We start from the raw sequence: 27228 nt of genomic DNA on the forward strand, positions 1-27228 counted from the left end.
TTCAGGCTTCGGGGCCAGGTCGGTGCGGTGGGTGGGTATCTCCGCAGCCAGCGTGTGCTCGGGCCGGCGCGCGCGGCCTCCCCCTCTCCCATCCCGGTCCCTCTCCCCTAGGCTCCTACCCCACCCAGCCGCCCTCCTCGGGGGGCAGCGGGGCCGCTCCCGCCGTCCTTCCCGGCCTCACCTACCCTCACCCGCCCTTGTGTCTCCTTCCCCTGCCCGGGGCAGCCGCCGCCATGATCCTGCTGGAGGTGAACAACCGCATCATCGAGGAGACGCTCGCGCTCAAGTTCGAGAACGCGGCTGCCGGGTGAGCGCGCGTCCGGGGCCAGGGGCGGCGGGGGGAAGACGGAGTTGACCTCAGCCAGGGCCCGGGGGCGGCCGGCCCCCCTCTCTTCACCCCCGACCTGGAAGAGAGCGATGGAGGGGTCTGGCCGGGTGTCGGGGCTGCCCGGCCCCGGGGAGACGTGGGAGGCGACGGGGCGCGGTGGGGTGAGGGGCCGAGATGCGTGGGGAGAGGCTCCGAGCCGGGATGCGGAAGCCGCGGGGACCCGAGCGTGCCAGCCAAAGGGCAGGCAGACCTGTAGGACGCGGGGGGCAGCGGAGGCCGGAACTCACGCGGGGAAAACCATCTGGGGTGCCAAGAGGACCACCACTCGGTTCTGTTCTCTGTCATTGTTACAGACCCAAAGAGACTCCCTTCTGGGATTAAGTTGGGTAGAGTATTTAGGAATTCCCAGGACGTAGTGGAAGATGCAGGCCCAGATCTCACTTCCCCACCCCTGCCTCCCCTCGAAGGAGCCGGAGGGAAGACTGAAAGCAGACCCTGTCGGGGGCGGGGGAGGGGAGGGAAGCCATCTCTCCACTTCTCTCTAGCTTCCCTTTCCCCCATTCCCTACTGTGAGAGACACTGCTCATTTTGTTATATATTTCTGTAGCAAAGCGAATAGTCATTCACACTCTCCTTATCTCTCTCCTGAGATTGTAACGATTTTTCTCCACCCACTAGCTTTTATCTGGTTGATGTCTGCCTTTAAATTCTTCCCGGAGACCCTTAATCTGTATTTTTTTTTTAATTGTGGTAATCCTGGACCAGATGTATACTCAAGCCTCCAGAATCTGTGAAGTTCTTAGCCTTTTTTAACATTGACCTTTTAAAAAGATGGGCTTGGGACATATTCCAGCCTTCTCTGTCAAACCCAAGCCAGCCTCCTTTCTTGCAGCTATTTGCTTTCCTAGTATCTAAAACATGAACAAGAATTGGATTTTAGCGTGTAATTTTTAGAGGCCAGTGGCTAGTCCTTTTGTCTCATTTCCCCATCTATGAAGATGGAGCTTCACATCTTGGTTTCACAGTTAGGAAATAAGTGCAAACTGTTTCTGGTGAACTGGGCACTAGAAATAGGAAAGGAAGTACTTGAGATCCACCAAAGGGAGAAGATTGATAGAGGGGAAATTCTAAGTGGTTATAATGAACTATTGTTTATAGCAGTTAAAGCAGAAAAGGGCAAGGGGAGCATTAGCTAGGTCTTAATGGCTCATGTCTGTAATCCTTGCTACTCTGAGGCTGAGCTCTGAGGATCATCATTCCACCATGGCTGGAAAGGCTGTGAGACTTTTCTTGGGTTAGCCACCAAAAAGCCGGAAGTGGAACTGTGACTCAAGTGATAGAGTTCCAGCCTTGATCTGGAGAAAAAGTGAAGGGTCAGTATGTAGGGCCTGAGTTAAAGCCCCAGTAACCTCCCTCATTCCCCCCCCCACACACACAAAGTATTGACCCACAATTTACACTGAATATACTGTGTGTTCTGTTTTATAAGGTCACAGATTTTATCTGTAAGACAAAGCATTACTTTCCTTGAAGTAATTTATGCAGTGAGCAGGTACTGCTTCCTGCCAGGGGCTGCAGTTGCTACTATGTTCAGATGATTTCCTTGTCTTCAGCCTCTCCAGCCACTTCTTTGCATTTTAAGTATTCAAGTGAATCATCTCAGGGTTTTATTTTGAGTGATTACTGTGTACTTCATTTGAGTAGTTTAGCATATAGGAGGAAGTTGAAATAACTTCTGCATTTTCACAACTGATCTTAATACATTCTCATGTCCAGACTAGCAAGGAATGAGACCTGGGTGGTTATAAGCTGATCTACAAGATAAGTAGCTATGTATTTTCAAGTATAGGCATGCCTTTTTGGGAGTGTTTTCATATTTGCTTTTGTATTAATAATTTGGGACTCAGAAAGGTAAAACATTACTCACAACTCTTTCTTTTAGAAAATTCTACTTAAAAGTAGCAGAAAGCTGGCCGCTAGTGGCTCATGCCTGTAATCCTAGTTACTCAGGAGACTGAGATCTGAGGATCACAGTTAGAAGCCAGCCCAGGCAGGAAAGTCTGTGATTCTTATCTCTAATAAACTCAACAAAAGCTGGAAGAAACACTGTGGCTCAAGTGGTAGAGCACTCACCTTGAGCAAAAGAAGCTCAGAAACAGGGCCCAGGCCCAGAGTTGAAGCCCCAGGATGGGAAAAAATAATACAAAATAAAAAGTGGACAGTAGCAGATCCCAGCACTCAGGAGGATGAGGCAGAAGTAGTTCCGTGCCAGCCTAGGTTGCATCATGAGACCATGTCTCAAACAAAAAGGCAGCTAACCATTTTAAAAGTAGGCTTTCAAATCTGACATAAATTATAATTCCCAGGGATTTAAAAAAAAACAAAGATACATTTTGTAAGTAGAGTTTGAATATGGGTGGGGTTAGTAAGTTTCTCAGATCTTTCTCCCCTTTGAGATACGACTATCAATAAATGGGCTTAATACATTCTGCTGAGAATTATTTTAAAAATCTTTAAAAACAGACAGTGATGAAGGGGAACTGGGAGAGAACGAGGGGAGGGGTGATGTCCAAAAAGAAATGTACTCTTTGCCTAAATTACGAAACTGTAGCCCCTCTCTTTATCAACTTTATAATAACAATAAAAAAAATTAAAACAGCCAGTTATCTTGTGCCTAGTAAGTAGAAGTTTTCTAGCCTAGCATTGAAAATGTAATGGCCAGCAGAAGGTTGCTTCCAGGCAAGAGTGAGCTTCCAGGTATGTCTGTCAAGTGAGTCAGTGAAGCAGTTAAGTGTTTATTCAGGCACATGGCTACACCAGAACTTGAAAGATCACTGATATGTTCATCATAAACATGTAGGGTTCTGGCAGTGCTCATCAGTAGACAGCAATGGAAAAAAAGGGGGCCTCTCTGAGACAGCCTGTTAGCACAGTTACAGAGGAACTAAGGGATAAACTGGGTTGGGGGTAGGAGGGAATCAGAAAGACAAGGAAAGGGAATAGCTTGGACAAGAAACTTTGTGATTTGAATGGCTTTGCCAGTATGGGAACCTACTGGGAGAGGTCAGCTCCACCCTGCTTTTTACACTTCTCAGAATGAGCCAGTTGAAGAAATTGTGGTTCAGTGCAGCCTTTTTCAGAGTGCATCTTCCAGCTCTGCAATGTTCAATATTATAGCCATTTGCTGTATGTGGCTGATTAAATTTAAAATACAAATTAAAATGAAGTAAAATTAAAATTTAGTTTCTTGGGCTGGGAAGGTGGCTCAGTGGTGGAGTGCTTGCCTTGCATGCATGAGGCCCTGGGTTCAATTCCTCAGCACCACATAAGCAAATAAAAAAATGTTAAAATTTAGTTTCTCATGAGCTGAGTGCTGGTGGCTCACACCTATAATCCTAGCTACTCAGGAGGCTGAGATCTGAGGATCACGGTACAAAGCCAGCCTGGGCAGGAAAGTCCATGAGACTCTTATCTCCAATAAATCACTCAGAAAACTGGAAGTGGTGCTGTGGCTCAAGTGGTAGAGCACTAGCCTTGAGCTGAAGAGCTGAGGGACAGCGCCCTAAGACCAGAGTTCAAGCCCCAAGACTGAAAAAAAAAACACCTCAGTTTTTTTTGTTTTTTCTAGTGTTAAGTTGCCGCATATGGGGAGGTAGCTGCTATGTTAGACAGTACACACATCACATATAGACATTTTCAAGATTACAGAAAGTTTGTTGAGCAGCACCCATCCAGTTACTGAATATAGAAACATTTTCCCCCCAATGCTAGGTATCAAATCTAGGGCTTCGCACATGAAAGAAGCTTTCTACCACTGAGGAACATCCCCAGCTCTCATTGATAGTCTCATTGTTTAACAATACTTTGGGGCTGGGCACCAGTAGTTTACATCTGTAATCTTAGCTACTCAGAACACAAATTTCTGAGTATTGCCATTCAGAGCCCAGGCAGGAAAATGTGATAGTCTTACCTCTAACTACCAAAAAGCCAGAAGTGTCTCAAGTAGTAGAGGACTAGCCTCGAGCAAAAAACCTCAGGGACAGTGCCCAGGCCCTGAGTTCAAGCCCCAGTACCAACACACACACACAAGAAGGAATATTATTCTTAGTTTTTTTTTTTTTTTCTGGGGTCCAGTCGTGGGGCCTGAACTCTGGGCCTGGGCGTTGTCCTCAGCTGTTCAGCTCAAGGCTAGTGCTCTACCACTTGAGCCACAGCGCCACTTCCGGCTTTTTCCTTTTTGCTTATGTGGTGCTGAGGAATCGAACTCAGGGCCTCATGCATGCAAGACAAGCACTCTACCACTGAGCCACCTTCCCAACCCTATTCTTAGTTTTTCTACCTGTATAGATACCCTCACAAAGGGACACTACAAATAAATTGGTTTTCTGACTGCAAACTAAGAGTGTGTGATGGATTAAAAAGCTACACTCTCGTGGTTCATGCTTACAATTATAGCTTATCTACCTAGGAAGGAGGCTGAGATATGAGAATCACAGTTTGAAACCAGCCCAGGTAGGAAAGTCCATGAGACTCTTACCTCCAGTTAACCACTAAGAAGCCAAAAATGAGGTGGGTTAAGTTGGAGAGCACTAGCCTTGAACAGAAAAAGCTCAGGGACAGTGCCCAGGCCCTGAGTTTTAGCCCCAGGAACTGTTTTTAAAAAAAGCTGCACTCAGCACTATAAATAACTGCTCAAGTCTTAACAGTATTGTCTTTTCATTTAGGGATTCTTACTCAGTCTCATAATTAAAGCAGAAGTAATCTGGCAAATTATTTCTTTTGTTACCATATATACACCAAGAACCTTTTCAGCTTCAGAAGTGAGGTCTGTCAACTTAGCTAGAGAATGTAGTCCAGAACTGAGGAAATGCTGTCAGATGCAAAATTGCTGTTGATTTTAAGTGCCTTCTGGCTCCTTGCCACAGCATGTGCATATATTGTGGGGAGCTGTGGTTCTGTGAGGGGGAGTGAAGCTAAGCAAGCAAGCAGTGCCAGTTCGGGTGGGTGAGGACTGTGGGAGGAAAAATTTGAGAAAGGAATAAATTAAATCTTGCTGATACCTTGTTCTCATTCCCAAATCTGCTGCATATGTCCTCAGAGAGACAGACTGGTTTAAAATGGTTCAGAATTAGGACATTGTTTAAGCATATAGAAGAAGCAGACTATAGTATCTGACTCTTTAAGATCTAGTTGGTTATTTTACTGAGTGTCATAGTTTACACACTATTCTTTGGTCTCCTTTGGGTCATTTGGGCTGTGAAACCCCAGAACTACATTCAACTAATTGATGTCTCTAGCTATCTGTATAATTTCAGTCTTTCGTTTCCTCATGTAGAAGCAGCTCAGTACATGTTTTCTTGAAGGAATAAATGAAGCTAGATAGAATGATTGTTTTCTTTAGAAGCTTATCACTTTCTGAGTTAGCTTTTAGAATTCTTTTTATTCTCCTTATTTTAACAGAGTTTAGGACAGAGGAGGATCTCCTCTAACCTAATAGGATTCCCTTTGTAGTCTTTAAAGAGAGTAACCAGGAATCTTTAGAGTAAGCAGAGCTCAATAATCCTACTGCAGGATATAAAAGGTATGGTGATGGTATTTACATTGGAGAATTGCATCCTAGGATGCATGCAGGAGCAAAAACTCCAATGTCCTTAGTGGAAAAAGAATTGTATAATATTGTTACCAGTAATTCTTCATTGAGTGATTATTGACATTCTAGAAGCTTCTTTAGAAAATGGACAAGTAAAATTTTCTAAAGGATATTAATATCTTTTAAAGCTCATCTGAATGCAGTGGATTTTAGTGTCTTGAGCCGTCTAGTCAATAAGGACCATCCAGCTGGCTTGCTTGTTCTAGAATTCCAAGCATTACAGCTGTCCTGTCCCATGCAATAGGAGTCCTATTTTTCCTAGTACTATTACTGACTGAACTGTTCCTGATTCTGAGAGCTACCAAAATGCCAAAACCTCTCCCACTCACAGCTTCAAAATTCTAGTCCCTTCTAACTCATCTGGGAGGAGAAAAACTAATTTATTCATCATTTTCTGTGAACCAGGCACTGTGCATACTTTACCATTTAGTTTCAAAATGTGCCAGTGTAAGTTGTTAGATATCTTGTTTACTGATTAGAGAACTAGGTATCTTTGGGGCTAATTTTAAGTAACTTCCATGTACTAAGGATTGCATTTGGCTTCTATCACTGTGGTTCCTGGCCTGCTTTTATCATATGGGACAGATATGAACCAAGCCTGGTCATGATTATATGGTACATTTGGGTAAGTGGTCTGTGTTGAAGGCACTCCCACTGGCTATTCTAAAGATTGTGGGAATCCTTATCTCAGTATATCTATACTTTAGTCATAAGACACTGGTTGGGAAACTTTGCTGCATATACATCATCTCATTTAGACTTCACAACTGCTTTGTGAGGTGTATGTTTATCATTTTTACAAAGGAAAAACTTAAGACACAGCCTCAAGTTAACATTGCATCGGGTCATATAGCCAGTAAATGATAATAGCTATTTTATCTTTGGGCCATTTTCTTTTTGGCCTTTTAAGTGGTGCATTCCCCTTCTCTAAAAGTTTTATCGGCCCCTCTGTAGCAGTAAGCCACAAAAGTATAGTAACACTTGGTCTTAGTATTGAAAATGACCCCATAATGGTGTGCTTTACACTCAGCAGTCTCCTTGTTTGGATATGGAGTTCTTTTTTTTTCAGGGGGGTCTGGTCGTGGGGCCTGAACTCTGGGCCTGGGTGCTGTCCCTCAGCTCTTCAGCTCAAGGCTAGTGCTCTACCACTTGAGCCACAGCACCACTTCCGGCTTTTTTCTTTTTGCTTATGTGGTGCTGAGGAATCAAACCCAGGGCCTCATGCATGCAAGGCAAGCTCTCTACCACTGAGCCATCTTCCCAGCCCCGGATGTGGAGTTCTTAGACCACTAACTTCCAGATCAGTTTTTGTGAAATCTTCTCTGGCCAGATGCTGGGGTTTTGTTTTGTTTTTTGTTGGTCGTGGATTTTGAACTCTGGGCCTGGACCCTGTCCCTGAGCTTTTCATTCAACTCTACCACTTGAGCCACTGTGCCAAAAAAAGAAGAGAAAAACAGAAAACAATGCAACTACCTGCTAAGTCATGCACTATAGGCTTTTTATCAACTCCATGACTCCAGCACTGGCTAGCCTTCCCCAGGAAAATGTGCTACCATGCTTGCTTCCTTTGTTATCCATCCTCTTACTAATTTATTCAGATGGGCCATAGAATATTGTTTCTGTTTCTTTGTTCTGTACCTTTGTATTTTTTTGTTTTTTGTTGGTACATGGCCTTGAATCCAGGTCTTCAAACTTAACTGGCTGGTACTTTACCATGTAAGCCACTCCTTCAGCCCAGCTTTTTGCTAATTACTTTAGAGATAAAGTCAAAACAGACTTTTATGTGCTGATAGCCTCTTGAGTAATTACCAGTGCCTAGCAGGTGTAGTTTTCTAGAGGTGAGGAATGTTGCTGGCTATTCATTGCTTTGTATCCTGGTTGTAGTTTTAAAGAAAATGCTTACAGGCAATTTAGTTCTTTCCTCTTGTTCTGAACTCTGCTTCTCCATAAGCACACTTGATCCTTCATTTTTACAGAAAAGATGTCCATGTCCGTATCCTAAATCACACATGGATGACTTTGAATAAGCAATGAGAATCTTTGTATATGATTCATATACATTTTTTGGGGGGGGGTTGGTTGTGGGGCTTGAACTCTGGGCCTGGGTGCTATCCTTGAGCTCTTCAGCTCAAGGCAATACCACTTGAGCCACAGGGCCATTTCCGGTTTTTTGATGGTTAGTTGGAGATGAGAGTCTCAAGGGGAATTTCCTGCCCGGGCTGGCTTTGAACCACAATCCTTACATCTCAGCCTACTGTGTAGCTTGGATTTATAGGCATGAACCACCAGTACCCAGCAAGATTTTTTGTTGTGTTTTTTTTTTATCTTAATGCATCCAGTTTCCTTAAATGATGCTGCTTAGCCTCTCTATAAGCTTTAAAAATCATAAACCCTATCAAATGTTCTACTATTTTCAACAACCCTGGAGAAACTCAGTCTTGATTCCTTTTGCAAGTGAGGGAGCAGAGAGAACAGTAAAAGATACATTATACTGGGTTGAGAGGTATTGAGCAAATTGGGTACAAACAAATGTGGAATGTGTACATCTTGCCTATTAACCTATAAAACAAAGTACAGTTAGTTTCTAACTCCCACTTCCTACCTGAGTAGCAGGAGATGTTTCCCTTTTCTTTTTATCCCTACTTTAACCCTGTTATACTAAAATAAATACTTGCCAAAACTTACACACACACACACACACACACACACACACACACACGACTGGAGATGTGGTTTAAGTGTAGGGCACTCACCCTGAGGTAGATTTTTTGCCCTCTACTTTTGGCTTTGAGGTGAAAAAAGCAAGGAGCCTTTGCTCAGTTAATTGGGCATTATTGCTTATATATGTAGAACATATGTGTATTTTCTTGAACTTAGGGCCTGGACACTTTCCTTGAGCATTTTTGCTCAAGGCTAGCACTCTCCCATTTGAGCCACAGCACCACTTCCCATATGTGTACTTTCTAAGACTAACAGTAGCCAGGAGCTGGCGGCTCACATCAGTAGTAATCCTAGCTTCTTGGGAGACTGAGATTAGTAGGTTTGCAGTTGGAAGCCAGCCCAGGCAAGATAATTTTCAATTCAGTTGAGTAAATAGCTAGTCACAGGCTCATGTGCCTGTACATCCGAGCTGTATAGAAAGCCTAATGTAGATAAGTGTTGCTCAAGTAAGAAGCAAAACCTTATCTCAGAAATAACCAACAAAAATCAGGGCTGGAGGTCTGACCAGTTAGAACACTTGCCTAACATTCACTAGTATATGTCAAATAAAAGTATGCATGTCAGATCAAGCCAGGAACCACACAGAATGTCTTCAGGTCCATTTTGTTTTGTTTGTCACAGTTATGTGAGATAATGTGAGCAGTTATAGATAACATTTTAAAAAAAGTTTATTGATTCCTCAAACAAAAACCTAATTTAAAAAAACCAAAGTTTAGATGATTTCATGGTGTTATTTTGTGCTATTTTCTATGTAGATATAGAAGTAGATTGACTAAAGTAGAACCAGAGAAGGCTGGTTATAAAGAAAGAAAGATTTGTGGAAAGACTTTCAGTGAGTGGTCTTTGAAATGGAACAGCGCTTGCTATTTTGTTTTGTAGTCTCCAGTCATCCTTACACTTTAAGCAAATTAAAACCATTCTAACTAGGTGCAGGTAGCTCTCTCCTGTAATCTTCCCTACTTGAGAGGCCAAGATCTGAGGATCTCCGTTTGAAGCCAGACAGGGCAGGAACTTACATGAGACTCTTTTTTGTTGTTGTTGTTGGTCGTGGGGCTTGAACTCTGGGCCTGAGCGCTGTCCATCAGCTCTTCAGCTCAGGGCTAGCACTCTACCACTTGAGCTACAGCATCACTTCCGGCTTCCTGATGGTTTATTGGAGATAAGAGTCTCACGGACTTTCCTGTCCAGGCTGGCTTTGAACCACGATCCTCAGATCTCAGCCTCCTGAGTAGCTAGAATTATAGGCGTGAGCCACCTGTGCCTGGCTTCCATGAGACTCTTACTTCAATTAACCACAAAAAAAAAAAAGAAATCCAGGTGTGATTCAAGTGATAGAGTACTAGCCTTGAATGGAAAAAGCTCAGGTACTGCACCCATACCCTGAGTTCAAGCCCTGGTACTGGCACCAAAAGACAAAAATATTTTTACATTGTAGTTAGCCATTTTCCTTCCAGTTTGTCACCTACTGTTACCTATATCCTGTGGGGGGAGATGTTAAACAAAAGATGGCATTATGTGTGGTTCACATGTACAATTGTGTAATTGTGTATCATGTCAAAGAATTAAGAATTTCCTGTAAGCACCAACCATGGCAGGAGATCCAACAGCTGGCAAAAACCAAAAGGCTGTACCTACCTATCTTTTACCTTCCACTTCATGAGCAAATGTATGATGTACTCTCTTTGACTTAACATTTACACAGAATGCTCTGGTCAGGAGCTTTCCCAAGTCCTCTGGGAAGCAAGAGGCAGCATAAGTACCTTAACTAAGGGCCTTTTTGTTTGTTTGTTTTACAGTAACAAACCAGAAGCAGTAGAAGTAACATTTGCAGGTAAGTCTCTTTATTGTAACCATATTAAGTGAGAACACAATATAAAAAACCAGAAGGGCTTAAGTGAGATGAGTTCTTGCCTAGCAAGAACAAGGCTGATTCTAAACAAAGTGTATGTGCACTTGTGTATGTACATTACACACACACACACACATATATTAGAAAACAAAATTTTGATGGTCTGTTTGGGGTCTTAGGTGACTTAATTTTATATATAGTACATTGACAACTGATTTTAGAGTTAGGTGACCTGTGTGTTTACCTGCTGATACCTTTTGGTTTCATTTTGTTGTACAGTCTCTTTACTCTGAAAGTCCTATAATATTTTTTTAGTAGCTATCATCTAAGTTTGCCTAGTGCTAGAGTAGAAGTAGGAGCATGGTAATTGCCCCTCAACCTGCCCCCCCCCCCATTAAATCGGAGAGATGCTACCGCCCTTCATTGTTATGCAGAATTGGTGTCTGTGACTTACTTGCTGTGTGAACTCTGAGGGATAGTGCAACCACTTCTATAAAATGGAGTGTTTGATTAGATTATCTTAGGTAACTGCTGAGTTCTAAGGTACTATTTGTGGTTCTAAGGAAAGGCACCATCTCTGTCCCCTCTTACTAACTAGCAGTACCACAGTTCTCATAATCCATGACTCTCCTTCTAGCTCCCAAAGTGATGGCACTTACACCTAGCTTCAAGAAAGACCCAGACTGAATCATCCATGGTATGGTACAAGAGAGAGGCCTAGAGATTACAAAAGACTTAAAACATAGTCATATCTATTATATTGATCTCGGATCCTAACTCAAATAAAGACAGTTGAGTTTAAAATCTTTTTGAGACAGTAAGTCATTTCAACAGTTGACTGGATATTTGATAAGAAGAAAAAAGTTTAAACATGACAACATTTCTTTAAATATAGTCATCTTTGGGGCTGGGAATGTGGCTTAGTGGTAGAGTGCTTGCTAAGCATGCATGAAACCCTAGGGTTTGATTCCTCAGTTCCACATAGAAAAAGCCAGAAGTGGCGCTGTAGCTCAAGTGGTAGAGTGCTAGCCTTGAGAAGCAGAAGCTCAGGGACAGTGCCCAGCCCCTGAGTTCAAGCTCCAAGACTGGCCAAAAAAGAAATAAAAGGTCATCTTTAAATAAGGTAACCGATGACACCATATAAATGGAAATTATTTATGACCTGACACATATAAATGTAACCCCTGTGTATATCACTTCTATAATAATAAACTTAAATGCATTACAAAGCCAGAGATTGGTGACTCATGCCTAGCTACTCAGGAGACTGAGATCTGAGGATTGAGATTCAAAGCCAACCCAGGCATGAAAGTCCATAATACTATCTCTATATAACCACCAGAAAGCCGGAAATGGCCCTATGGCTCCAAGTAGTAGAGTGCTAGCCTTGAGCAGATAAGCTCAGGGACTGCACCCAGATGGAGTTCAAGCCCTGGGGCACCACAAAAATAAAAATAAAAAATAAATAAAATGCATCACAATAAAGGTCTTACAAAGTTCTTTTAGGACTAAGCTATGGTTAAGGTAAAAATAGTAGCTTTCTAAGTTTAGGAAAGAACAAAAGAGGTACATTATGCAGTTCTAGAGGTATTTTTGCTGACTGCCCATGGGAATTTAAAATAGACCATTGTTTTACAAGTGTCTTTGTAACAAGAGGTCTTTATTGTGGCCTGATCTAAGGTAAGTGCTTAGAGAGATCATTCCTTCTTCCCAGGGTAAGTCATTTTATTTGCTTTCCTCACAGATTTTGATGGAGTCCTCTATCATATTTCAAATCCTAATGGGGATAAAACAAAAGTGATGGTCAGTATTTCTTTGAAATTCTACAAGGAACTTCAGGCACATGGTGCTGATGAGGTAAGTTCCACATCATTTTCCTAGGACTCTTACTTCTCCATCACCTTTTGTTGGCAGCTTTACTCTCACAGTACAATTTGGTACTAAGTCATCCCTACCACACACAAGACACCAGCCACTCTGCACAGTTTGCTTGCTCACCTAGCCAAGTGGCTCTTGGCTTCATTTCCTATAACCATGAAAAGAAATGCTTCCCAGAAAAGATTTTGGCTTTTTGCCTGTGTGCTTTTTAACTTGGAGAAATAAAGATGTTCTGTAACCAACGTTTAATAACCTAATCAATATCTTAAAGGGATTTTACCATTTTCTCCAAATAGGTTACCAATATTTTACAAACAGTGGGAACAAGGACAAAATAAGTTAGCTTTTCTTTAAATAGCAGAGAATAAGTATTTTGTTAACTAGTACAAAAATAGCTACTGTAAGAATAAAATAGGTTCTGTTCTTATTTTAGAACATCATTGAGGCAGGAATATAACTATGCTAAGATTTTATAGTCTTAAGCTTTTGCTTTGAAGTTTAGTCAAAAGTAACTTCCCTTTACAGTTTTTTTTTCCTTTTCTTTTTGTCACTCATGGGGCTTGTACTCAGGGCCTGCACACTAAGCCCTGAGCTCTTTTTGCTTAAGGTTAATTAAAGTTAATATTCCACCACCTTGGGCCACAGTATCACTTCCGTTTTTCTGGTGTTTAATTGGAGAGGAGAGTCTCCTAGACTTTCCTACTCAGGCTGGCTTTGAACCATAATCCTCAGATCTCAGCCCTTCTGAGTAGCTAGGATTATGGGCGTGAGCCACTGGTGCCCAGCCTAAGTTAGTGTTCTTTAGAGCTGGCCCCTTGACATACTTCTTCCTTACAACTACCTTAGAAAAATTAGACAGGATATACAGACCTTGTGAAATGTTAATGGTCATGCCTTGTGACTAGCTTTTTCAATAGCCGAAAAAGCAGGTTTGGTTCCCGTTGAACTATATTTGCTCTGGGACATGCCATTTATGGAAGAAAGAAAATACTGTTACACCAGTACGCTCACATTGTGGTTGTGTCTCAAAGCAGGAAGTATGACTCAGTTCCTGAATCAGTTTTCAAATATCTTAGTTTTAACAAACTAAGCTGTCTTTAATCTGTTGAATGAAGATATACAACCATTTCTTTTTCTTTCCAAAGATTAGTAGTTTTGAATAGTTTAAAAATTATGTAATGGAAAGCTATAAAGTATGATCAAAAGCTTGATAATTTTTTTGTTATAAAACTAAAATTAGACATGTCAGAATACCCTGCAACATAGAACCACTTCTTCAGTTATTCAGATGCAAATAATTTACTCCCTCAGCTCAAGAAGAAACATTTAGAGAAGTTGAATTTGGGGCACCTTGCCCAAAAAAGGGGAATCTTTTTTTTTTTGTCAGTCATGGGGCTTGAACTCTGGGCCTGGACGCTGTCCCTCAGTTCTTTAGCTCAAGGTGAGCACTTGGGGCTTGAACTCTGTGTCTGGGCATTGTCCCTTAGCTCTTTAGCTCAAGGCGAACCCCCTACCACTTGAGCCACAGCACTACTTCCAGCTTTTTCTGTTTATGTGGTGCTGAGGAACCGAACCCAGGGCCTCATGCATGTGAGGCAAGCACTCTACCACTGAGCCACCTTCCCAGCCCAAAAGGGGAGTTTTTTAAGAGAAAGACCTAGTCTTTTGGAAACTTATGAAGTACTGTTATTATGTAAGGGAAGTGGGTAGCTCTTCTCTACCAGATAAAAAGCACAGGGAAACAGGGCTGTCCAGGAAGTCCTCCTCTTGATTAGCTTTAGGATGACTGCCTGAAAAGAAGTGCTAAACATTTGAACAGATAACTACAAAGTTATGTAATTATTTTCCTATACAGTAGTCCTCTCTTTTTAAAGGTCTAGGTGCAATGATAATTCTGTAGGAAAGAGAAGGAAATGTTTGACTAGAATGATTGATTGATTGATTTGATTGACTGGGCAATCTTACTATTAAGTCCAGGCTAGTATCAAATTCCTGATGCACCTTCCAGGTGGCACCGTACCTGTACTTTGCTCACAGTGGAACTCCAGAACACATTACAATTATTTTTTATTGTTGTTGTTATTATAAAGGTGATATACAGAGAGGTTACCGTTTCATAAGTCAAGTAATTAGTATATTTCTTTTTGGACAATGTCACCCCTTCCATCACTCTCCCAGTTTTTCCCTCCAGTGCCCACCTACAAGTTTCAACATAGTGTCTAGTGAGTACCACTGCTTCACTTGTTCACTTATTGTTTTTCCATTTCTGTGCCTCATCCCCTTAGCCTCTCAAAGAAAAAGAGCAAACAAGACAAAAGGAAAAGACACAGCAACAAAGGCAAAACCTCTTTCCATTTCCTGGAGTTCATTTTGATAAATACTATTTTATATGATCAGAGGCACTTGTGCCTTCACATTGCAGTTCTTGTAGCTATCCTGTGGGTCAAAGAACTAACACACCCACTTAAGTGGGTGGAGTAGGTAGCATTCACTGTGCTATAGCAGGCATGCAGTAAATGGTTCCCTGGGTTGGTTAAACAGTGACCAGCCTGTGATAACCATAGGAAGCTTATTACTTTGTCACCCAGCCCTTTTAAAAGGCTGAAGGTCTCTGCTGCTAGAATGGAAAGATCATAACAGCAAGGAATGAATAGGTCTCTTCCACTCATCTGGTATCTTAGGAATGGAGGCACAAATTTGAAAATGAAGCATGATTTATTTTTTTTTGGGGGGTCAGTTGTGGGGCTTGAATTCTGGGCCTGGGTGCTGTCCCTGAGCTCTTCAGCTCAAAGCTAGCACTCTACCACTTGAGCCACAGCACAACTTCCTGTTTTCTGGTGGTTTATTGGAGATAGGATTCTCAGGGACTTTCCTGCCCAGGCTGGCTTTGAACCACGATTCTCAGATCTCAGCCTTCTGAGTAGCTAGGATTACAGCTGTGAGCCACCAGCAGCCAGCTTTCTACTACTTTTAAGTAGAATTTTCCAAAAGAAAGATTTCTGAGTATTATTTTACATTTCTGAATCCTAAATTATTAATACAAAAGTAAATGTGAAAACACTCCCACATAAAAAGGTTTATGAATGAATTGTGATTTAAAATACAAGTAAAGCCAGCCACCGAGGCTTATACCTGGTGTAATCCTAGCTACTCAGGAGGCTGATACCTGAGGATCACGGTATGTAGCCAGCCTGAGCAATAAAGTCCATGAGAATCTTAACTCCGATAAACCACTCAGAAAACGGGAAGTGGTACAGTTGCTCAAGTTATAGACTGCTAGCCTTGAGCTGAAGAAGCTGAAGGACAGCATTCAGGCCCAGGGTTCAAGCCCCGTGACCCACAAAAATAAGTAAAGTACAAGTAGATCCATGGGTATGGTGAAACTGAGGCAGGAAAATCCTAAATTCAAGATAGCCTGGGCTACCAACTAGCAAAACCATGCCTTAAAAAGGGGGGGGGGGGAGGAGATGCAAGTGAAGTAGCAGGAAAATGTTGGCTGATTATGTTGACTTCATGCATATCACTATTATCTTAGCAAGTAGGGAATTAATTGAAGGGCTGCAGTTTCGCCTACATCTGGTCCCCTCCCCCTTTTTATTTTCTAGTGAGTCATGGGGCCTGAGCGCTGTCCCTGAGCTCTTGCTCAAGGCTAATGCTCTACCACTTGAGCCATAGCACCACTTCAGGTTTTCTTTCTTTTTTTTTTTTTTTGTCGGGCTTGAACTCTGGGCTTGGGTGCTGTCCTTGTGCTCTTCAGCTCAAGGTGAGTGCTCTACCGCTTGAGCCATAGCACCACTTCCGGTTTTCTAGCGGTTTATTGGAGATAAGAGTCTCATGAACTTTCCTGCCCAGTCTGGCTTTGAACTGCGATTCTCAGATCTCAGCCTCCTGAGTAGCTAGGATTACAGGTGGCCACACACTTTTTTGATGCTGGTACTGGAGCTTATACTCAGGGCCTTGTGCTCTAGCTGGCCTTTTTTGCTTAAGGCTGGCACTCTGCCATTTGAGACACACCTGTACTTCAGATTTTGCTGGTTTATTGGAGATAAGAATTTCTTGGATTTGTCTGCCCAAGCTACCTTCAAACAGTGATTATCAGATCTAGGATTACAGATGTCACCTAGCTTGATTTCCCCTTTCTTCAAGTACCAGTAATACATGTAGTACAGAATTGCATGCTGGTTAAAATTCTTGTGGATGCACATGTTAAATTTTTCTCGAAAACTGTTAGAACACCTGAAGATCAAATCTCTGTATACCACTAACATTCTGTGACCATGAAACACTATTACCTGAAACTTCCTTTTAGTTCCTATTTTGTAAAAGAGATCCCTCTTGGTGGTTGTGTGGTTAGCAACCAGGAATATATGTGGCATTGCTTACCTTTTGCCTTTATGTAAGGAAGTATGATCATGGGTTCATGATGAGAGCCATGCTAGTATCGTATTTTTTTTAGATTGGAAATATTTTCCAGCTATAGAAAAATAAGTAAACGCAGCAGGATTGAGACTACAATGTAGCTGTTAGGAACTGCGTTGTTGTTTGCCCTGCTCAGATTAAAGTTGTTTCTTAACTATACCTGTCTGCTGTACTCCTGTAGCAGCCAGGGATGCTTTGTCTCATACATGTTATGAAAATAAAAAAATAATAATTAAATCAGTATATAGAATATTATGAAAATATTGTTCAATAGACTTATTTACAAGCAACTAGATCTTCCCAAATAACAAAGAGTACACTCTGGGATGCAGTTCGGTGGCAGCACTTGCTTAGCATGCACGAAGCCCTAGGTTTGGTCTCTAGCACCACTAGAAAAAAAAGAAAGAATAAATTGGGGTTGAAGAACTTTACCATATGATAGTATTTTTCTCAAAGGAAACATAAAATGTATGGTTTCTTTTTGTTTTAAATATTCCCTAGAGCATAGAAAGTAAGATGAAAAAATTGGTATTCCTGTGGGTGGTTATTGCTTATATTTGTATGCTTTTGTTTGCTTGTGCTGTTTGCATGGAGCTGGACCCTAGTAGCACTGCCTATGTTTCTCTTGCTACTGAAATTATTTTAAACAAGTATGTATAACTTAATATTAAGACAGCAACTTTGAGGTTTTGATTTGTATTTTCTCTGATGACATTCATCTACTTATTAGCCAATTGCAAAGATTCTATCTGGAAACATCTATTCTTTTGCCCATTTTTAATTGGGTTATTTGTCTTTTTATTATTGGTTAATAAGATTTTATTTATATAATTTTCAGTTGAAAAGAAAGATAATTAAAATATATAATTTTTTTTAAAAGACAGAAGAAGCTTATGTTTTTTGAGGGGGTTGGTGTTGTTTTGTTTTTTGGGGTTTTTTTTTTTTTTTTTTTTGGTCATGGGGCTTGAACTGGGCCTAGGCTCTGTCCCTGAGCTCTTCAGCTCAAGGCTAGGACTCTACTACTTGAGTCATAGTGCCACTTATGGTTTTCTGATGGTTAATTGGAGAGAAGAGTGTAATGGACTTTCCTTTCCTGGCTGGCTTTGAACTGTGATCCTCAGATCTTAGCCTCCTAAATAGTCAGGATTACAGGAGTGAGCCACTGGCACCTGGGTATGGCTTTCATTTTTAACTTGATAACTTACATTAATTAAAAGTTGTTTGTGATGAGAGAGTATTAGAAATGGACTTAAAGACAAAAATCCTGAATTCTGTTATAGTACTGAATTTTAGTATGTTGGCTCTAGTTTTACCTTGACACCTTTCCTCCTTCGTTACAAATTTTTAATGAGGGTTTCTAGCAAATACTCCCTGTCTGGTTTTTGTTTGGTTTGGTTTTATTTGAGAAAGTTTCATGTATTTCAGGCTAGCTCTGTCCTAGTGATCCTTTTAACTTCCTTAGTGCTGACAAATTACAAGATTCCTTGCCATGCCCAGAAACATGTCAATTTTTTATTCTTTAATTTTTTTGTGTTAGTCATGGGGCTTGAACTTAGGGCCTAGGCACTGTCCCTGAGCTGTTTCGTTCATGTCTAACCCTCTACCATTTGAGCCACAGCTCTGCTTCCAGCTTTTTTGGTAGGTAGTTGGAGATAAGAGTCTTGTAGGCTTTTCTGTCCTGTTCTGGCTTCCAACCTGGATCCTCATATCTCAACTTCTTAAGTAGATTTGCAGGAGTGAGCCACCAGTGCCCAGATATTTTTTTGTTGTTGTTTTTTAAATATCAGGATTGCTAAACACCAAAAAGCTCTTTCAGGTTGCCAGTGACTAATATACTTTGTTTCTATGTCCCAATAAGTGCCTTTCCACTGTTTAATGTATCACTTACAACATTTATATCAGATTTTCATCAGAAACTTCTGTTCCATAAATCATGTCAGTCCAGCAAATTATATCAGGTGAAGCAGTCACACTGGCAGAAAAACAAATAGGAAGGTGTAACTGCTTTATTGTTTTTGTTTTTGTGTCATCTACTTCAAAAGGCTGGAATGTAACCAGCAATGAGTGTCAGTTTGGGAAAACACTGGGTAATGTCTGTGGAGTCACCAATATTAATAGTTCACTGAGTTTTTATCCATTTTATTTTGCCAAAAGCTGCTTACGAACTAAAATATTTTAAAGCTTATAAGATTAGCAGACTAACAGAAATCTGTTCCCTGCAATTATTTTGTCTCTTCATTCACCTGGGTTAGTGGCTCAGACGATCTTTAGTTGATACTAACATAATCTATCCTTTCCCTTGTATTTGTCATGCTTCTCTTTGAAAACAAAAATGATTGGGTGCTATATAGGATCCCAAGGAGAACAGAAACACTGAGTGGGTGATTAGTTTTTTGAAGTTTAATCCCATTCAATGAAGGACCCGTTTTAGATAAATCCACTTGTCCCTTTAGTTTCCTACCCTCCCGCCCCCCAAATGAAAGTTAAGAAAAATGCTCTCCTGAAAGAACTTGACAGGTTCATTGTGGATTTTGGATTAACTTTTGTTTTTCTTTAATTTTATAGTTGTTAAAGAGGGTGTACGGAAGCTTCTTAGTAAACCCAGAATCAGGTATGTAATTTATGTGACAACTGTGGAATGATAATGGAAACATGTACTGTTTGTTCTAATCTTGGGTTTTTTTGGTTTTTGTTTTTTGTATGTCATTAGGCCTGAACTCTGGGCCTGGGCGCTGCCCCTCAGCTCTTCAGCTCAAGGCTAGCCCTCTACCACTTGAGCCACAGTGCCACTTCCAGCTTTTTCTGCTTATGTGGTGCTGAGGAATCGAACTCAGCCTCATGCATGCGAGGCAAGCACTCTACCACTGAGCCACCTTCCTAGTCCCTAATCTTGTTTCATCTAAAGTATTTCATTTAAATATTACTCACTTTCCAGATATTTCTTTGGAAGCCTAGTTCTCAATTCAACTCCTTCTATAAATACACCTTATTAGGAGCTCTGTTTCGTTGCATGTGGTATCTAGTAGGTGGTACAGAATTAATGTGTCATTATTAAACTATATTTGATATTGCTAAAAATGACTGACTTAACCTCTCAGCTGGAGGGCTACCTTTGTTTGCTCATGGTGATTAAAATGCCCTTGATATGACTGAACAAATGTAAACTCCTACTCACAACCCTTAATAATACCTTTTTCTGTACAGCGCATATTTGGAGAAGAGGACTATTCATACTATTCTTACAATTTCAAATTTCAAAAATATCCTTCCTCTTTTTAATTCATCCTTATAATAGAGGATCGCTATGTTCATTGTTAAAGACATGGCTGTGAACTGCTCCATCCCTAAGTAGCACAACTATGACATACTACTTTAAAGGTGACCAGCATTTCACCCCTCTAATGTTGTCTCAGCTTCTGAGACACTTAGTGGAGTTTCCAGAGTGAGACCATTTGGTCACCATTTAGCAGGACCATTTGGACATGTTTTTTTGCTTAAACGTTCTTGGATCTTGGCTAGCAGAGTGTTGTGAAAAGGAAGATCCCCCTGTGTCTCTCTCTTAACAGCACTCACTGTGGTGTTCCACCTTCACATGACACTGCCTAGCCACCCACATTAGAATTCTTCACCTCCCTGGATTCCTGCTTCTTTCTAATAAAGGTACCTTTCAGTGCACCTTGTTGCCAGGAATATTTTTGGGTGGAAACTTTGAAAGCAGTCTATAAATGATACTAAAATATGTTAATCATCAAATTGATGGGACAAGTGCATCATAGAAATAATAAACTAAATAAGCTGGGTACCTATGGCTTATGCCTGTAATCTAGCTATTGGGAAGGCTGAGATCTGAAGATCTCAGTTTGAAACTAGCCCAGATAGGAACATTTGTGTGTTTTTTTTGTTGTTTTGTTTTTGTTATTGTTTTGGTCCGGTTGTGGGGCCTGAACTCTACTCTGGGCCTGGATGCTGTCCCTCAGCTCTTCAGCTCAAGGCTAGCGCTCTACCATTTGAGCCACAGCGCCACTTCCGGTTTCTTTTTTCTTTTTTGCTTATGTGGTGCTGAGGAATCGAACCCAGGACCTCATGCATGCAAGTCAAGCACTCTCCCACTGAGCCACCTTCCCAGCCCAGATAGGGACATTTGTGAGACTCATCTCCAATAAAAGCCAGAAATGGAGCTATGGGTCAAGGTAGAGAACTAACTTAAACAAAAAAGCTCAGGGACAGAGCACAGGCCTGAGTTTAAGCCCAGGACCCACATGAAAAAAACAGCAAAGAAGTAGATAACACTGTAGGTTTTGAAAGGAATCAAAGAATTTAAATAAGTAAAAAACAGCTGAGTACTGGTAGTCCCTCCTATAATCCTAGCTACTTAAGATGTTAGAATCTGAAAATAGAGATTCAGAGCCAGCCTAGGCAGACAAATCCATGAGATGTCCATGTCCAGTTAATCAGCAAAAAGTTAAAAGTGGAAGCAAAGCTTAAGTGGTAGATCACCAATTGTAAGCCAAAAAAAAAAAAAAAAAGCATGAGGCCTGGAGCTCAAGTCACAGTGCTGCACAACACAGATCTAAAATACATGTTGGAACTTGGCCATGCTTATCACAACTGGATCCTGACACATAGCTTATGTTTTTCTCCTTGGGTCTGTCTTCTACTATCCTGTAGAAGCACAGACATTGCCAAATTGCAATGAATTCATAGAAGTACAGTCTGATTTCATTTGACTTATTAGACAGCAAACTTTAACTTTCCTTCTTGAAATCTAATTTCTAATTATAGCCATCTATTTGCCTAACTGGCTTTTCAGGTACCCAAAACACAATAGTGATTATTTAACATTAAAATGACAAATATGTGCTAAGCATTATGTAGAAAAAAAAGATTTAGATAGCTTACCCTCAAAGAGGATAGATCAAAAAGAACAACAATAAAAACAGATCTTTGGAATGCTCTTGGGAAAAAATGCAGTAGTATAAAAATTTGAAATATTCAGAAGTGCGGGATTGTTACAGCTCTAGTAAAACTATTCTGTCAGTTGCCTGGAATGTGACTTGAATCCTTAGTGGCCTGGAACTCAGGATCTTTCTGCCTCGGCCTCACTAATTCTCAAATTACAGGCATATGCCACCATGCCTACCTTAAGTTTTCTTTTATTCTCTCTCTGTCTCCCCTCTCCCTCCTCATCTCCTCTTTTCTCCCTCTCCCCCTCTCCCTCTTCCTTTCCTTACCCCCCTCCCTTTTTGTGACAGTCTTAGGGCTTGATCTCTGGGTTCAGTCTCTGAGCTTTTGTGCTCAAGACTAATGCTCTATTAAGAGTTTCATGGACTTTCCTGCCCCAGCTAGCTTCCAACCACATTACAGCTCTTGGCTTCCTGAGTAGCTAGGATTATAGGCAGGAGCCACCAGCACCTAGCTTTTTATGTTCTTTTAATGCCCACAACAGTCTCCCCTGTCTACATACCCTTAATTTTAAACAGATGAGGAAATTGTAAAGATTAGGTTATTTTTCAAAGCCATATGGTGATAAAACCAGAATTTAAACTCTGTATTGTTCAGCTTAAAACAGAATAGCCTCTACCCATATGTTGTCCTGTATTGAACAAGTCACTGCTTTTTTTTTTTTTGCTGGTTGTGGGGGCTAAACTCTGGGCCTGAGCACTATCCCTGCACTCTTCAGCTCAAGGCTGGCGCTCTACCACTTGAGCCATAGCACCCCTTCTGGCTTTTCCTTTTTATGTAGTGCTGAGGAATCGAACCCAGGGCCTCATGCATGCGAGGCAAGCACTCTACCACTGAGCCAGCCCCAAATCACTGCTTCGTTCAACCTATTTTTTTCCTTTAAACTAAAATTTTTAGTTGGGTATCGATGGCTCACACCTGTAATCCTAGCTAGCAGGATCTGAGGATCGAGGTTCAAAGCCAGCTGGGGCAGGAAAGTCCATGAGGCTATTTTTTTGTTGTTGTTGAATTAATTTAATTTTATTGTAAAGATGATGTTCAGAGGAGTAACAGTTACATAAGTAAGGTAATTAGTACATTTCTTGTTGAACAGGGTTACCAGGTTTTCTCCCACTTTCCCTCCCTTCTACCTCCCCCGTGAGACTTTTATCTCTAGTAAACTACCAGAAAACCAGAAGTGGCGCTATGGTAGGGCACTAGCCTTGAGCTGAAGAGTGGGGAGACAGCATGCAGGCTCAAGAGTTCAAGTCCCATGACCGACAAAAATTAAAAGTAAAATTTTACTGCCCGGCACTGCTGGCTCATGCCACTCTGGAATGAATGCCTGAGATCTGAGTAACAAGGTTCAAAGCCAGTCCTGGCAGATAAATCTGACTCTCTTACCTCCAATTAACAAGCAAAAAGGTGGAAGTGGAACTGTAGCTTAAGTGGTAGAGCTCCAGCCTTGAGCATAAAATGCTCCTTATTTTATCCTTATTTTAATATAGGTGATCACATGAAATAACAGTTTAAAAATGTTATAGTGTAGTCAAATGGAAGTTATTAAACAAGTATAATACGTGCTTTGGGTTTTCTACCTGACTGCTGCTTATAAAGGATTTGTGGTGGCATGTAAGTGGCTGTGTTTTCATCTACCCAGATGCTGACTACATTGGTACATTAATCCATCAGAAAAATTGATAGCTCAGCTGGGTGAGGATGGCTTATGCCTATAATCCTAATGAGATCTGAGGATCAAGGTTCTTAGCCAGCTCTGGCAAGGAAGTCCTTGGCACTCTTTATCTTCAGTTAACCACTAAGAAGTCAGAAGTGGAACTGTGGCTCAAGGCTAGTTGACAGTTAGCCTTGATCAGAAAAGTTCAATGACAGTGCTCAAGCCCTGAGTTCAAGTCCCATGACCAACCAAGAAAAAAAAAAATCCCTCTAAAACACTGTATTTCTAATTGAAGATTCTAGATTATAACTTATTCATATTCCTTATTTGTAATCAATCATTTTTAATGCTGATTAAGATTTTTGCTTAGCATCTATTAATTAGTTGTAGATGTTTACAAACACTGAGCTTTCATTTTGATTCATTTTGCTGTATGAGGTATATAAATGATGGTGAAACACAATGACATGTCATCGGAACCTGAAAAAAATCTGTCTTGTGTAATAGTCTTTAGATACTGATTGCCTAATAAATTATTTTTTATTTATTTGAGGCTTCTTAAAGTTTTTTCTTTTGCTGGTCCTGGGGCGTGGACACTGTCCCTGAGCCTCTTTGTGCACAAGGCTAGTACTCTACCACTTGAGCCACAGCTCCACTTCCAACTTTTTTTTTTACTGGTTTGTCATGGGGCTTGAACTCTGGGCCTGGACCCTGTCCCAGAGCTCTTCAGCTCAAGGCTAGCGTTTTGTCACTTGAGTCACAGCGCCACTTCTGGTTTTCTGATGGTTAATTGGAGATGAGTCACATGGATGTTCCTGCCCAGCTGGCTTTGAACCGTGATCCTCAGATCTCAGCCTCCTGAGTAGCTAGGATTACAAGTGTGAGCCACCAGTGCCCAGCCTCTTAAGGATTTTTATTAGCATTAGTTGTACAGAGGTGTTTTGTTGTGACATTCTAATGTATCCAGTAACTTCTGAGTAATTTGTCTTCTCCCTCCAGGATACAATGTTTCTTTGCTATATGACCTTGAAAATCTGCCTGCTTCCAAGGATTCCATTGTGCATCAGGCTGGCATGTTGAAGCGAAATTGTTTTGCCTCTGTCTTTGAAAAATACTTCCAGTTCCAAGAAGAGGGCAAGGAAGGAGAAAACAGGGCTGTTATCCATTATAGGGATGATGAGACCATGTGAGTATGAAATGCACTTCTCAAGCTGGAGTGTGGCTGTCACAGTAGGGTGGCACCTAGAGAATAGTGCAGTCAAACCTGAAACCCTCCTGTGTGAATCCCTCTGAAATGCTCTTCTTATGAAATGATAGTGGCAAAAAATAGGACTGCTTCTGCTCTGCAAAATTGACAAAGATAAAAGAAAATTCTGAATCATGTTTTAGAGTATCACTCATAAATCAGACAGCAAAAACTGACATGGGTTCTGTTATTGAAACTCTTGAGTTACCTCCATCAATCTCATGTATACTAGGAAATAAAATGTATTATAATATAAGTGGTGTTCTGCCAGGGCACTGGTGGCTTATACCTGGACTCCTAGGTATTCAGGAGGCTGAGATCTGAGGATCACAGCTTGAAGCTAACCTGGACAGGAAAGCCTGAGACTCTTATCTCCAATTAACTTCCCAAAAAGCTAAGAGTGGCACTATGGCTCAAAGCTCAAGGACAGTGCCCAGGCCCTGAGTTTCAAGCCCCAGAACCGACACACACACACACACACATACATACACACACACACACATAAATTTATTTATTCATTTTGTCAGTCAAGGGGCTTGAATTCTGGGCCTAGGTGCTGTCCCTCAGCTCTTTAGTTCAAGGCTAGCGCTCTACCACTTGAGCCACAGAGCCACTTACTGTTTTCTGGTGGTTTGTTCGAGCTAAGAATTTCATGGCAGGCTGGGAAGGTGGCTCAGTGGTAGAGTGTTTGCCTTGCATGCATGAGGACCTGGGTTCGATTCCTCAGCACCACATAAGCAAAAAGAAAAAAGCCGGAAGTGGCGCTGTGGCCCAAGTGGTAGACGCTAGCCTTGAGCTGAAGAGCCGAGGGACAGCACCCAGGCCGAGTTCAGACCCCACTGGCCGGACCCCCCCCATTCCTCCTCCCCCCAAAAAAATTTCATGGCTTTGGGCTGGGAAGGTGGTTCAGTGGTAGAGTGCTTGCCTTGCATGCTGAGGCCCTTCGTTCGATTCCTCAGCACCACATAAGCAGAAAAAAGCTAGATGTGGCGCTGTGGCTCAAGTGGTAGGGTGCTAGTTTGAGCTGAAGAGCTAAGGGGCAGCACCCAGGCTCAGAGTTCAGCCCCAATGACCAACAAAATAAAAAAAGAATTTTATGGCTTGTCCAGCACGAGTGGCTCACGCCTGTAATTCTAACTACTCAGGAGGCTGAGATCTACGGATCCAAAGCCATCTGGGGCAGAAAAGTCTGTGAGACTCTTATCTCCAATAAACCACTAGAAAAATGGAAGTGGCACTGTGGCTCAATTGATAGAACACTCAACTTGAGTTATGGAGCTCAGGGACAGTGCCCAGAGCTCAAGCCCCATAACCAATTTAAAAAAAAAAAATCAATCACTTTTCCTGTCCAAGCTGGCTTTGAACCACTATCCTAAAATCTCAGTCTCCTGAATAGCTAGGATTACAGGTGTGAGCCACCAGCAGCTGGCTAAAAAAATTATTTTAAGTGCTGTTCTGAAAGTACTTTAGATTCTGTCATACTTTATAAGTTAATATTTGTAAATTAGTTCCCCTTTGATCATTCCTACTTCTTGGGATTCCCTTTATTCTGACTTCTGTTAACTGCAAATAACTAGTCTAGTCTTTTGGCATGCTCTTGTTTTTTGTTTTTTGGGGTTTTTTTTGGTCCGGTTGTGGGGCCTGAACTCTGGGCCTGGGCACTGTCCCTCAGCTCTTCAGCTCAAGGCTAGCACTCTACCACTTGAGCCACAGCGCCACTTCTGGCTTTTTTTTTTTTTTTCTTTTTTTGCTTATGTGGTGCTGAGGAATCGAACCCAGGGCCTCATGCATGCAAGGCAAGCGCTCTACCACTAAACCACCTTCCCAGCCCTTCCACCTTTTCTTATTCCTTTTCATTTTAATGAAACCTCATAGGACTCAGTGTCTGATCAGTGAGTAGAGTAAGTATAGACAATAAACAAAAGAACCCAAGAGAAAGGGAGGATGCAGGTCTGTTTGTTGGTGATCAGATTGGCCTGTCTAAAGGTTTCTAGTCCTTACAACCTAGTGCCAGTTTTTCACAGCAAGCATATTGAGTATTCAATGGAATGTAGTTTCTCTGAAGGCTTACTCTATACAACAGAGCATCAAGGACCCAAAGCAAGCAGCTTTGTCTCATTTCTTAAGGTTACAGGATTTGCCCAGCTGCAAAGGTGACACCAGTAGGGGCATGACAGAATAGATGACAGCTTGCACAGCTACAAATCCAGGCCTGGGCCAGTTAATTGCTCAGGGTCATGCCCTGATCATGCTGTTTACTCCCTCCTTGTCTCAAAGACAAAACCCTGTCAAAGTTTAAGGAATGGCAAAACAAGAGGATTAGCCTGTATGAAGAGGGAGGGGGCCTTAATGGTGGGTGCTGTTCTAGCTCTCCTGATGCCTTTTTTCTCCACCCTTAGTGCTGTTCCCTCGCCACACCAATGCCACTGCTCGAGACAATACCATCAACCTGATCCACACGTTCCGGGACTACCTGCACTACCACATCAAGTGCTCCAAGGTGAGGGGCCTACCCACTTCT

At 41.6% G+C, this 27228-nt stretch overlaps 1 protein-coding gene across 1 annotated transcript in view; it reads left to right on the forward strand.

Annotated features, from left to right (window-relative positions):
- The first annotated feature begins 6 nt into the window (after positions 1-6).
- The window catches only part of Arpc2 (actin related protein 2/3 complex, subunit 2, 34kDa), a 30578-nt gene continuing 3356 nt past the window's right edge, over positions 7-27228 (forward strand). The window contains exons 1-7 of the mRNA XM_013018229.1: positions 7-18; positions 226-307; positions 10496-10530; positions 12293-12405; positions 19411-19456; positions 24461-24647; positions 27093-27207. Coding sequence (XP_012873683.1) covers positions 234-307; positions 10496-10530; positions 12293-12405; positions 19411-19456; positions 24461-24647; positions 27093-27207 — 570 coding nt within the window. The 5' untranslated portion in view covers positions 7-18; positions 226-233. The remainder of the gene's footprint in view (positions 19-225; positions 308-10495; positions 10531-12292; positions 12406-19410; positions 19457-24460; positions 24648-27092; positions 27208-27228) is intronic.

Source organism: Dipodomys ordii, unplaced genomic scaffold (genome assembly GCF_000151885.1).
Source record: "Dipodomys ordii isolate 6190 unplaced genomic scaffold, Dord_2.0 Scaffold1, whole genome shotgun sequence".
NCBI lineage: Eukaryota > Metazoa > Chordata > Mammalia > Rodentia > Heteromyidae > Dipodomys > Dipodomys ordii.